Source organism: Marmota flaviventris, chromosome 16 (assembly GCF_047511675.1).
Source record: "Marmota flaviventris isolate mMarFla1 chromosome 16, mMarFla1.hap1, whole genome shotgun sequence".
Classification (NCBI taxonomy): Eukaryota; Metazoa; Chordata; class Mammalia; order Rodentia; family Sciuridae; genus Marmota; species Marmota flaviventris.
In genome coordinates, this window is record NC_092513.1 from 35345141 (window position 1) to 35359189 (window position 14049).

Here is a 14049-nt window from a genome sequence, read left to right on the forward strand (position 1 = left end):
CTGTTTCTTAAAATAAACCTTTCCTCCTTTTAAGTGTAATTTTCTCAGGTATTTTCAGCAATGAAAATATGACTAAAAAGGAAGCCAAATTTATATAATTAATCCTATTTCTTCTTCCAACCCAGGCATAAAATTTACCGATAGGAGAACTGCCCACCCAAAAGAAGGGACCTAAGGGCAAGGGGTAAAGGGTCACCAGGGTTTCTACCTGATCACAATGAAGTCCATTAGTTGAGAAAGCCTGCTTATATATACTCAGAGCTTTCAATAGCCTTTTACTGCTTTGCTCATAAATATAAATGAATCATCAGACATTTGTGGGAAAAAGAAAATTGAATTTGATGAAAACAGAAAGAATGCACTAAAAACAAAAGAAACTTCAAAAATTATTATAAATATCCTCTAAGGTAAGACAAAATATCATACATACAAAACAAGAATGGAACATTCATAGAGTAAGTTGTCCTTGGAAGTTGATCATTAAAGCAGTAATAAAATTCAATAGAAGCACTGAAAGATAAAGTTCAGGAAATCTTAGAAACTAGGAAAAAAGACAAATATGAAAGGAGAGAAAAATAAGAAAATGAAATGATTCTGAGAGATTCAACATCTGAATGTGAGGAGTTCTGGGAAGAAGCATTATAAAAAGTGAGGTTGGACACGGTGACAAAGAAAATTTCCCTAAACTGAAGGAAGTTTCTTCATTGAAAGAGTCCACTGATTGTGCAGTATACTGAATGAAAAAGGCCCAATTTTAATGCACAGCAGCATTCATTTAAAAAAATATTTATTTAGTTGTAGATGAACATACAGTACCTTTATTTATTTATATGTGGTGCTGAGGATGGAACCCAGTGTTTCACATATTCAAGGCAAGCATTTTACCACTGAGCTACAGTCCCAGCCAGCATTCTTTTTTAAAGGAATTCAGATACAAATAGTTTTCACAGAGCATAGGTCTTACATACACAAATACACACACAGAAATTAAAAATTAAAATTTTAATGGCAACACTAGAAACTAGAAGATAATGAAAGACAATCTTTAATCCATTCTGAGGAAAAATAATTACCAACTCAGAATTCTATAAAGAGTTAAACTATAAATTAAACATGAAGAAAGCCTTAAGATATTTTTTAGAGATATGACATCTCAAAAAATTATTGCCTCTGTACTCCTTTTCAGTAAGGTATTAAAGGATATGTTTCAGTAAGATGAAGGAGTATTAACAAAAAAGAGGATAATATGTAATCTAGAAAAAAGAAAATATAATATATAATATGGAAAAGTAAAGAAAATGTCCAGGATGATGAATAAGGAAATATCAGAATGACATCACTAGACAGCAAGCCTAGAAAATAACCAAATCTATTTTTTATTAGTGCATTATAATTATACATAATAGTGAAATTCATTGTTATACATCTATTCATTCATATAATATAATAAAATACAATTTGGTTCTTAGTACCTCATACAACCCCCCTCCCCATTCTACAGGTCCCCCTTCTATTATCATGAGATCTGCCCCACATTTTTTTTACTAACTAGCTTCCACATATGAGAAAAAAACATACTTCCCTTGACTTCTTGAGTTTGTCTTATTTGGCTTAAGGAAGGATATCTTTAAAAAAAAAAGATGAAAGGGGCGGGGGAAGAAACATATGAAAGAAATGAAGAGATATGATAGAATAATTGATGTGACTGAATATATTAAGGGATTTATACTTTCTTGGTGAGAATGAGTAGATATGAGAATGTCTGTTTTAAAAGGCCAGGAATTTTTGTCTGTTTATACACTGCTTTTTTCCCCAAGTCTAAAACATGGCGAATACTCTATAAATATTTGAGTGAATGAGTAATGAATTAATTCATAGAAAATTAAATGGGACATTTTTATTGTATTAAAAATTTTTTAAAATTGACATTTTATATGTTCATGATATACAATACAATGTTTTGATATATGTATACATTGTGAACTTATTAAATCAAGCTATTTAATGTATCTATCATCTCATATACTTATTTTAGGTAAGAACACTTAAGATCTACTCTCACCAATTTTCAAAGCAAAATACATTGTTCGCTATAATCATCATGCTGTATAGACCTCCAGAACTTATTCATCCTGGCTAAATGAAACTTGGTACTCTGACCAATATCTTTTCATTCCCCCAACCCTCCTGGCCCTTTTGGCAATCACCACTCTACTATTTGCTTCTATGAATTTGACTATTTTTTGGTACCAGAAGTTGAACCCAGGGGTGCTTAACCATTAAGCCACATTCCCATCCCTTTTTAAATTTTTTATTTTGAGACAGGATCTCACTAAGTTGCTTAGGACCTCACTAAGTTGCTGAGGTTGGCTTTGAACTTGTAATCTTCCTGCTTCAGCTTCTAGAGCTGCTGGGATTACAGGCATGTGCCACCAAGCCAGCTGAATTTGATTTCTTTAAAGTTCACAAGTAAATGAGATCATGTAATATTTGTTTTTCTGTGCTAAATAGACATTTTTAAACTCTAGAGAAAATAATTTATTATATAGAAATTAAATTTAGTAATTATAAAGTACAAGGTTTAGCTATGCATACAGTATTTACAGTCTTAAAACTATTTTGATATAGACATATTGAGAGGACAGATGGAAGGAAATAGTGTGTTTGGATGTGTTATTAAAGAGAGGGGGAGAGGGAGAAAAGTAGAGACAGAAAAACACAGGGAGGGATGTCCCAGAGGGAAGAAAGAAAAAAGGAAGAAAAGGAGACATTAAATGGTTATTGGTGAGGGCTAAATCATCTTCCACGGCAAAATGTCAATGCTTCATGATCATATAAGTTTGAAGTAAAAAAATAGGTAACATCTAAAATAGTTAAAACTGTTTGTTGAAGGAGGATATCAGCAACATGCCAAAACAGAACTTCCAAGTACTTGCTTCTCACTGTAAATAATCAATGTGAACGGGCTGGAGCTGTAGTTCAGTGCGCAGACTGCTTGCCTAGTATGCACAAGGCACTGGCTTCGATCCTCAGCACCACATAAAAATAAACGCATAAAATAGGGGCATTCTGTCCATCTACAACTACAAAAAAAATTTTAAAAAAATCAATGTGAACAACTCTCCAACATGAAATCTTCGCAAGAGCTAAGGAAAGCAGGTGATAGAGTATAGCACCCATTTGTTCCACAGAAGTAAGATGTACTGAAGAGGGCAGGAAGGACAGTTTTATACTACTGCTATCAGTCCTCCCCTAACTCCAGGCAGTACAGTGAGAAGAGACCTTCCATAAGGAAGAAGAAGAGAGAAGTGAGCATCAGACTTTGTTCCAGATCTCCAAACCAAGTCTGCCCCTGTAAAACCCAGTGTTAGGTAGATAGATGCACATGGCCCCAGACACCAGGCAGCAAGGCCCTCCTTGGCACCAGGTAGGATCTTTCTGCCTCAGACTCCGGGCCTGCCTGGCAAATTTGAATTTCTTCCCTAGGCCCACTTCACCACTAGCTCACCTCAAAGGCCCCAGGCTCTGGGTGAGTCCCAGTGCCAGGCTGTTCCCTTACAGCTCTGATTTAGGGGCTGCCCCAGTACCAAGTCAGCCTCTACAGACTCAGGCTCACACAGCTAGCACTATGCTAGACCAAATGGCTTCAGGTTTTAGGCCTGCCGGATCACCTGGCCAGCCCCTGCAGCCCAAGTCATCAGGCTAATCTGTGGATCCAGCCTCTAGACTGGCCCCAGCAGCTGTAGTCTCCAGACCTGCCTCTCGCAGACAGCTCCCATGGTCCCAGGATTCATCCCAGCCCAGTGCCAGGCCAGTCCAATGGACCTACCCTCCAGGCTAGCCTCTGTGGCTTAGAGTTTGAGTCCAAGCAAGTTAACTGCCTGTTATCACAAAGAAGTCAACACTGTTCAGAGGAATATAACTAAATTTCAGAGCCATTCACAATGACCATAACAAATCTAAAATTACTAGACATATAAAAAACCAGGAAAACATGATTAATACTCAGGGAAGACAACATAAACCCCAAGATGACTCAAGTGTTAAAAGTAGCACTTGAAAGGAATTATAACCATACTCAAGAAAATAAGGAAAAATATGCTTGTGATGAATAAATTACAAAATCTCATCAGAGAAATAAAATTATAACAAAAATCCAAATGAAAATTTCAGAAGTGAAATACATGACCAAAACTTAAAAAAAAAAAAAAAAAAAAAAAAAAAAAACCCTTAGGGTTTAACGACAGATTGAAAGTAACAGATAAAACTTGAGGATAAGTTGATCGTAATTATTCAATATAAAGAACAAAAAGAAAGATTTTTAAAAATTAGCAGTTATCAGGCACTTATGAAATAATATCTACAGGTTTACTCTATACATAGTTGGAATACTAAAAGGAGAGAAGAAAGAGAATAGAGAGAAAAAAAGAAAAAACAATGGCCTCAAATACCTAAAATTTCATAAAGTGAGAATTCTTAAACATTGCCTTGAGGGCATAAATGGAATTAACTTTTATAGAAAACAATCTGGCAATATGAATCTACAATCTTACATATATTCATATATGTTTTAGTTATTAATTGCACTTATAGATATCTATGCCAAGGAAATAGGAAGAAATAAAGTAAAAAACTCAGAGAAATATTCTTTAAGAAATTATTTATAATAGCAAAATTCTGTATTATGGAATATCAGGCTAATTGGGGCAAAATTGCCACATGTTAAATATTTGTTGAATGAATGAATGAAAAAAAATATAGAGACATTTTTTTTAAAAATTTAGAGACAGGGTCTTACTGAGTTGCTTAGGCTGAGAGTTGCCCTACTCTCTGGACGGCTGAGGCTGGCTTTGAACTCATGATCCTCTTGCCTCAGCCTCCCGTGCTGCTGGGATTATAGGCATGTGCCACCACACCCGGCTATGAATGAATATATTTTCACAAAATATTTAATGAGATAAAAAATGTATGAAAAAGTAAATAAAAATCTATATAAGCATAGTCCCTATTACTTAATATGGAATATAAATAATATAAAGAAAAATAGGAGAAAGGGCTCAAAGATTATGAATGAATTTTTATTTTCTTTACATTTTTCTATATTTTTCAAAAAATTTTATGACAATTATTAATTTGGTCAAAAATAATAAAAATGAATATTAAGCTACAATTTGATGCCAAACATATTCTAAATATCTAAGTCCTTAGTATAATATCTTGCCTTCACCCAGCTCTTTTTACCTTGGTCCAGGATCACTCCCATTCATATCCAGATTGGGCTCTTGGAGTTTAGTAAATTCTTTGTCAGGAACCAGTTTTGTAGACTTAAATACAGCTTGAGTTCTTAACCTGTAAAAATAAATTTAGAGAATTTCTAATCCTGAGGAGCCTGAGAGGCTAACTGATAATCCCTGGAAAACTATGCTCTTCCAACTAGATCCGTAGCTTCCCAGCAATCATTTTCAAATTAAACCTTTGTCAAAAATAAATGGGTAGACTGGATGTATAGCTGCAGCAGGTTCACAGCATGTGCACGGCCCTGGGATCAATTCCCCCACACCACTAACAAACAAATGGATAATTACTAAACATACATAAATAAGCACAAATTGACTTTGTTCTCTTTATTTATAAGAGAATAGTTTATGATATAATTTAAAAAGTCAAAATTATAGATGCTTTTGGAGTACTTTGAATCTATTCTCTAGAAATTTAAAGACTCACTCTATTGCTTGGTGTATTTTGGTCACTAAAGTCTAAACAGGAATTCTAGTAACTTAAGTATCATTAATCATGTCCAATATTATGTGGGAATTCCCCACTTCTAATAGTCACATGTCAAAGAGCTGGGTCTACAGCTCACTGACTAAATAGTTTCTCTGGGACACAGACAAATAAGAATTAGAAGACACCAAAATCCCATACTCACATGTTCTGAGAAGGCAAAGCTGTTGAAATCAGCACAAAAGTGATGTCAATTACTAATACCAAATATGTGACACTACCCATTCTCTGTTTTGTAGAAATGTTATCTGGTTCTTTGTATAAGTATATTCTTTAACTATAAAATCACACACCATGAAGAGGTAAAAACACCATTCATATGGTATCATCATTTTCTTATAATTGTAGCTATCTATACATAAGAATAAACAAAGAGATTATAAAGATTAATCACCCTTAGGAACTTATTGTTTATTTGAGACAACTGAGACTAATATTTGGTAGTGACACAGACGTAGGTAGGTTAAATGCAAATGTAAAATGTTAAAAATCAGGCAATTATAGAAGCAGTCAGAGCAGTGTTGGCAGCAGTGGTAGAAATGATGATGTTGAAGATATAAGACACCATTGAAGGAATGCACTTTCCATATACTGTTGCGCTGATCCTTATGACTACTCTATGAAGTAGTTATTTATTACTCTATATTTACAGATTGCTAAAGCAAGGCACAGACACATAATTCATCTAAGGTAACACATTTTTAAATGATAAAGGCATATTTTTTAATCATAATTAGGTATAAAGTACATATACTCAAGAATATTATAAGAGTGGGAAACAATGATAATTACTAATTTTTTTGTGATATTGAGGATTGAGCCCACACAACCTAGGCAAGTACTCAAACACTGAGCTACATCCCCAGCTCTTTTTTTTTTTTTTTAAACAGGGTACTGCTAAGTTGCCTTGGGTGGCCTTGAACTTGTGGTCCTCCTGCCTCAGCCTCCTGAGAACCTGAGATTATAAATGTGCACTGCAGTGTTGGACTAAATATCTATAATTAACCTTAATTTTTATTCATAATACATACACTACTTTGCTCCAAAAAGGATTTAAGGTAGTTCTTGGCATGTGATAAACACTATTCTGGATAAATCCTCTCAGATCAGTCTAGAAAGGGTTCATAAAGATTTTGAAAGCTCTTATTGACCATTGTGTAATATCAAGATAGCAGAATGAATTGTTAAGTAGAGTTTAAGTAAATGTTAATAACATGCTTAAGTGTTATTCCAATATGACAGGTTCACCCTCAAATTCTGAACTATTTTAAGAATTCTATACTACTCACTTGACAGTAATTATAGATTGTTTCCCAATATTATTCCTGAGCATTGTGAGCACCATAAACAATGCTTGTGCATGACAAGTATTACTTTAGTAATTTAATTAAAGTGAGGTTTTTTAATATACAAAATTTCAAATTATGTATAAATTTGAAAGTAGGATTATGTTATGTATACTGAGAGTCAAGACCAAGTCTTGCTGATTTGATACTCCTCTCATATAGTTTTGTATTGAATAGGGGGATTAGTAAATGTTTGCTTAAATAAGGGGAATTAAAATGAATTATAGAACTACATTTCACATCAAACAATAATGGGTCAATATTGTATATGTGCAATAACTTAGCTAAGAAAGAAACTAGACCTAAAAATTTTAAGTAGAGGGGTTTTAACTGTGCTGTAATGAATAGATAAGGAGTAGATAAATGTAAAAGAGCAAAGTATATTTAAATCAGAAGAAAAGGTATGGTTTGAGGAAGAAATATAAATAGTATGTTGGGAACAGTTCAAGGAGATGAAACTTACCTTTGGTGAAAATTATATCTCAGTACAAGTGGGGCAAATGGGGAGAGAGGTGATTACAGATTATAAAAAGTTTTGCACACAAGTTTGAATAGATATAATCCAGTAGGAAATTCTTATGGGTTTTTAAAATCCAGAAGTGGTACCATAAAGGCAATGTCTTAGGAGGATTCGTTTGAGATAGATATTCTTGGTATAGGATACTAATGTGCAGAAAGTTGAATATCAGATAAATTGTGAGTGATAAAATTACGTAAATCTAAAAAGTAGGCCAGAGAGTAGGGCAACTCTCAGCCTAGAAATATGAATTGTGATACTGATTAGTTAAATGGATAAATTTAGGCTCCTAGTTCTGCATTGTACCAGCTCACAACAGAAGACCAGCTTACTTTCAGGGCAAAAGTTAAGCAGAGGAATGAAAGATGAAAGCCATGGAATTAAAAATGCTCTGAGTTTTGGCTTATCTGGGCATCTCACTCACTTCTTGATAGAGGGAATTTTGTTTTATGACTAGAGCTTTAAAGGACAAATGAAATGGCAGAACTATGATGGCCAAGACTCACAAAGAGTCACAAAAACTCTTTAAAAGATGACTAAGGCTCCAGAAACTAGGCTGACCAGTTCTATGGATGGCGAGTATTACAAATGGACACCGTCTGATGGTTTATAAACATTTAGATCACAAGAACTTCCCAAGAAGATTGAAAATGTCCCAAAGGAATACCCAGGGGTTTCCTAAAGCTTGAAAGTAAATAATGTCTTCCAAAGGTAATTTCAATCTATCCAGGAGAATGCACTAAAGTCAAATAACAGCCATTTCAAGGAGGGGAATTTGGCAGAACATAAGACACAAACAAATTAAAAGGATATTAGCATAAAGAGATCTGAACCCAAGAAGGAACTTGAACGAGCTCAGTTGAGTTGTTTTTCAGATAAGTATAAATTTTAAGAGTTTTTAAAAAAGTAACAAATTTCAAGGCTAATGACAGAAAATAGGCATTCTCCTCTTATTAGGAGACTTATATTATAGACCTTCCTGATAATTGTACTTTGCAAAGTATTTTGCTCACTTGATAAAAGTCTAATTTTTGAATAGAAAATGAAATATAGTTGATGAAATCTGAGTCCTATGAGTTACTGGATGAATGAAATTGGAAGAAAATTAGAAATCATTTGACCCATTGAATGCACTGAATGTTAACATATTTATGGCTGTCTTATTCACTAAAATCTCTAGGGAATTCCAGGTCTGGAACAGAAGTAAATATACTTCTCCCTACACCTGAAACTAAAACACCTAGATGTCATATTGAAATAAAAATCTCTGAAAAGAAATAGGACACAATGGGAAAAACATATCATTGAGATGGATCTTGTAATAAGACTTTAAAAGGTAAGCAGAAAAAGTAGACCAGATCTAGAGGAACAAGATGAGTTTCTAGGGCTTTCTTTTTGCCTCATACACCTTGGATATATTAGAAAAGTTGGCAACCCAGAAACTCCAAAGAAGAAGAGAGAGAAGCTTGCCCTCTCTCACCAGAAAACTCCAAAAGCCTGGAGGAAGAGAGAGAGGGGGAGGGGAGGCACGAGAAGCCTGCCCTCTCTTATCAGAGAATCAAGAAAGAGGTAGTCCTACAAGGCAAAAAACTTCAAAACACTAAGTACCCTACTCCAGCCCCCAAATCATGGGAAAAACTGTAGCCTCACTTCCCTTATTCCAAACAAAGGACAAGTGGGAGGCTATTTTCCCATTTTCCACTAGCTCTAACAAGGCATCCAACCCTTCTGCTATAGTAGTGTCAGAGATCTTCCTGCTAAAATGGAATATCTGAGTAAAACTCAGAATATCTCATTCCAAAAGCAATTGAAAATCACTCAGCATATGAAGAAAATCTTACTGTATAAGAAAAAACTATCATCAGAAGCCAGCACCAAGATGATACAAATGTTGGAATTATCTAATATTAAAACATACATAATAGGAATGTTTCAAAAATCACTTCTGAACCCGCTTGAAACAACACAAAACAAAACACCCAGAAAAATCTCTGAAAAGAAATAGGACACAATGGGAAAAACATATCATTGAGATGGATCTTGTAAATAAGCGGAAGTATCTATTCTCACATAAGATAAAGTTGACTTCAAGCCAAAGTTAATCAGAAGAGACAAAGAATGTCACTTCATAGTGCTTAAGTGAATCACACAACAACAGAAAATAGCAATTTTGCAAATACTTATACCCCAAACAATGGAGCATCTTCTTATTTCAAACAAACCCTTCTCCATATCAAGAATCAAATAGACCATAACACAATAATACTGGGTGACTTTAACATGCCTCACATAAACTAGCTAGATCTCCCAAACAAAAACTTAATAAAGGGCTGGGGAAATAGCTCAGTTGGCAGAGTACTTGCTTCACTTGCACAAGACCCTGGGTTCAAACCCCAGCACCACATACACACACAAAAAGTTAATAAAGAAGCTACAGAACTAAAATATATAATTAATAATTTAAACTTAACAGACATATATAGATTATTTCATCCATCAATTACTAAATACACATTTTTCTCAGCAGCACATGGAATATTTTCTAAAATAGACCATATCTTAGGCCATAAGCAACTATTTGCAAATACAAAAAACCAGAGATAATACCATATAGTCTATCAGACCATAATGGAATGAAACTAACTATAACATAGATCCACTATTGAATGATGAATGAATAGCAGATGAAATCAGAGGTGAAATTTAAAAAAAAAAAAAGGAGCAAATGAGAACATAGATATAATATATCAAAATCTCTGGGACATTATGAAGGTAATTCTAAGAGGAAAGTTCATATCATTGAGCTCATACATTAAAAGAATAAAAAGATAGCAGGTAAATAATCTATCATTATATCTCAAGGCCTTAGAAAAGTAACAACAAGCCAACGCCAAAATCAATAAGACAGAAAATAATTAAAATCAAAGCTTCAATGAAATTGAGATTAAAAACTTCAAAAAAATCAATGAAAGAAAAAGTTGGTTCTTTGAAAGAATTATCAAAACTGGTAAACCCTTAGCCAAGCTAATCAAAAGAGAGAAAAAACTTAAATTGCTAAAATCTGTGATGAAAAAAGGAAATATCACCATAGACATACTGAAATACAGAGGATAGCAAGAAATTATTTTGAAAATTTATACTCCAATAAGGTAGAAAATCTTGAAGTCATGGACAAATTCCTAAAGACATACGACCTACTCAAATTGAACCAAGAGTATATAGAAAATTTAAACAGACTAATTTTTAAGAAAGGAAATTGAAGCAATTATCAAAAGCCTACCAACGAAGACAAGCCCAGGACCAGAAGGATTCTCATTAGAGTTCTACCAAACCTTTAAAGAAGAATACCAATCCTCTTCAAATTATTCCAAAAAACAAAAAAGAAGGGAAATCTTCCAAACACATTCTATGAAGCTAGTATCACCCTTATAACAAAACCAGACATAGACATCAAGGAAACAAAACTTCAGAACAATGTCCTTAATGAACACAGATGAAAAAATTCTGAATAAAATATGGGAAAATTACATACAAAAACACATTAAAAAGATAATGCACCATGATCAAGGAGGTTTCAACTCAAGAATCCAAGTTTGATTCAACATATGAAAAATCAATAAATGTAATTCATCACATACACAGACTTAAAGAAAATAATCACATTATTATCTCAATAGATGGAGAAAAAGCAATTGACAAAATATAGCACCCATTCATATTCAAAACACTAAAAAAACTAGGGAGAGTAGGAACATAACTAAACATACCCAAGGCCAACATCATTCTAAATGGAGAAAAACTAGAAGCATTTCCTCTAAAAATAGAAACAAAGACAGGGATGCCCTCTTTTACCACTTCTATTCAACATAGTTGAATAGAAAGAAAAAGTTGGTTTTTTGAAAGAATTATCAAAACACTACAAAAACTAGGGAGAGTAGGAACATAACTAAATATACCCAAGGCCAACATCATTCTAAATGGAGAAAAACTAGAAGCATTTCCTCTAAAAATAGAAACAAAGACAGGGATATCCTGGAAACTCTAGCCAGAGCAATTAGACAAAAGAAAAAAATTAAAGGTATAGGAAAAGAAGAGATCAAACTATCTCTGTTTGCCTATGACATGATTCTATATTTAGAAAACTCAAAAAAACTCCACCAGAAAACTTCTAGAACTCACAAATTCAGAAAGGTAGCAGGACACAAAATTAACACCCAGAAATCATCTGTGTTCTTATAATCCAATGACAAAGCAGCTGAAAAAAAATCAGCAAAACCATCTCATTCACAATAGCCTAAAAGAAAATAATATACTTGGGAATCAATCTAACAAAAAAAGTGAAGGACCCTAACAATGAAAACTACAGAACTCTAAAGAAAGAAATTGAAAAGCTCTCTTAGAAAATGAAAAGCTCTCCCGTGTTCTTGGGTAGGTAGAATTAATTTTGTTAAATGGCCATATTACCAAAAATGCTATACAGATATAATGCAATTCCCACCAAAATTCCAATGATGTTCTTCATAAAGGTAGAAAATGCAATCATAAAATTCATCTGGAAAAAGCTCAGAATAGCCAAAAGCAATCCTCAGCAAGAAAAAAAAAAAAAAAGTAGGAGACACCATAATACCAGACTTTAAATTATACTACAGAGCTGTACTAACAAAAAAGTATTGTCACAAAATTAGAATTGAAGACCAATGGAACAGAATAGAAGACACAGAGACATATCCACATAAATACAATTATCTTGTATTAGACAAAGGCACCATAAATATACATTCGAGAAAAGATAGGCTATTCACCAAACGGTGCTGGGAAAACTGGAAATCCATATATAATAGAAATGAAATTGAACCTCTGAATCTCACCCTGCACAAAACTAAAACTAGATCAAAGACCTAGAAATTTAGACCAGAAACCCTAGAAGAAAATGTAGGTCTGATACTCCAACATTTTGGCTCAGGAACTGACTTCTTCAACAAGACTCATGAAGCGCAAGAAGTAAAATTAATAATTAATAAATGGCTTGGCATCAAACTAACATGGTTTTTTCACAGCAAAGAAAACAATCAAGAACGTGAAAAGAGAGCCTACAGAATGAGAGAAAATCTTTGTCACCTGCACCTCAAATACAGTGTTAATTTCTATGAAATAAAAAGAACTAAAAAAACCCATGAAAACAAAAACAAAAAACACAAATAACTCAATCAATAAATGAATAAAGGAACTATACAGAAATTTTTCAGAAGAAGAAATATAAATGGTGAGTAGTAGGAAAGGCAATCTTCATGGTGACAAAATATATCTGCTCTTTAATTGTAGTGATGGCTTTACATATCTACACATGTGGTAAAATAGCATACATAAAAATACAAACATGCATTGTATCGATATTAATTTAGCAGTTTTAATATTGTATTATACTTATGCTAGACATAGCCAACGGGGAAATCTGGGTGAAAGATCCATGGGAATTTTCTGTGCTGTTTTTTGCAACTTCCTGTGACTCAATACTTACTATGAAATAAAGTTTAAAAATATATATATATGAATATGTATACATTTTGCAATTTATACATATATAAAACTTGCTTAAATGCTGTGCTTCCTAGATCTCTTATATAAGCTAGGATAGTACAGAACAATATAGACTATATTATCATTATCCAGTATTATCTGAATATATAATGCTACACAAATGAATAGGATGCCTATTCTAATATTATTCATTTTCCCCTGCTAGACTGTACTCTCTTCAAAATAAAGACCAAACTTGAATCATTTATTATCCTAGCATCTACAACAATACTTCACATATTCCAGACATTCAATGAATGCTTCTTAAATTAAGTTCCCAGGATAGCCTACACTAAGTGGAGGATTAGGGATTGGGATCATAAAAATGAAGCAACTGCAGTCTTTGGTGACAATCCTGTAAGAGCCTTCATTTTCATTTACTTTGAAAGCTTCCAGGTCTCTTCAATAAAGGGGGAAAAGAAAGAGGAGGATAACTTGTATGTCCCAGAAAAGTAGGTATTACATTGAGAAGAAAAATACCAGGACTCTCAAAGCAATTAAAATTTTACAAATATTAGGCATAATCTGTAAGTGAAAGAAAATCAACCCTAAGAAGTAAAAGAAAATAAACTGTCACTGTGTCTGTGATGCATGCATCTAGTAAGAATGTGTACAAGGGAAAATGGGCAATTTGACCAAGAAGGAAATGGCAGAGATAAAAAAGCATTTCCCTATGAAAACTTGCAATTTATTACTTTTAAAAAGTATGAATACTATATTTTATTGTTTTAAATAAAATTGTATGATTTATTACTATTTTTCTTGAATAAATTAAGCAAATTTTATGATTCTGCTATGAAACTATTTTGACCGCTATATAGTATT

The 14049-nt window shown here is 33.3% G+C and overlaps 1 protein-coding gene across 5 annotated transcripts in view; it reads right to left on the reverse strand.

Moving 5' to 3' along the window:
• Positions 1 to 14049, reverse strand: part of Kiaa1328 (KIAA1328 ortholog) — a 274232-nt gene that overhangs the window by 104612 nt on the left and 155571 nt on the right. For all 5 annotated transcript variants that reach the window (XM_071602797.1, XM_027935755.2, XM_071602799.1 and 2 more), the window contains one exon: positions 5242 to 5349. In XM_071602797.1, coding sequence (XP_071458898.1) covers positions 5242 to 5349 — 108 coding nt within the window. The remainder of the gene's footprint in view (positions 1 to 5241; positions 5350 to 14049) is intronic.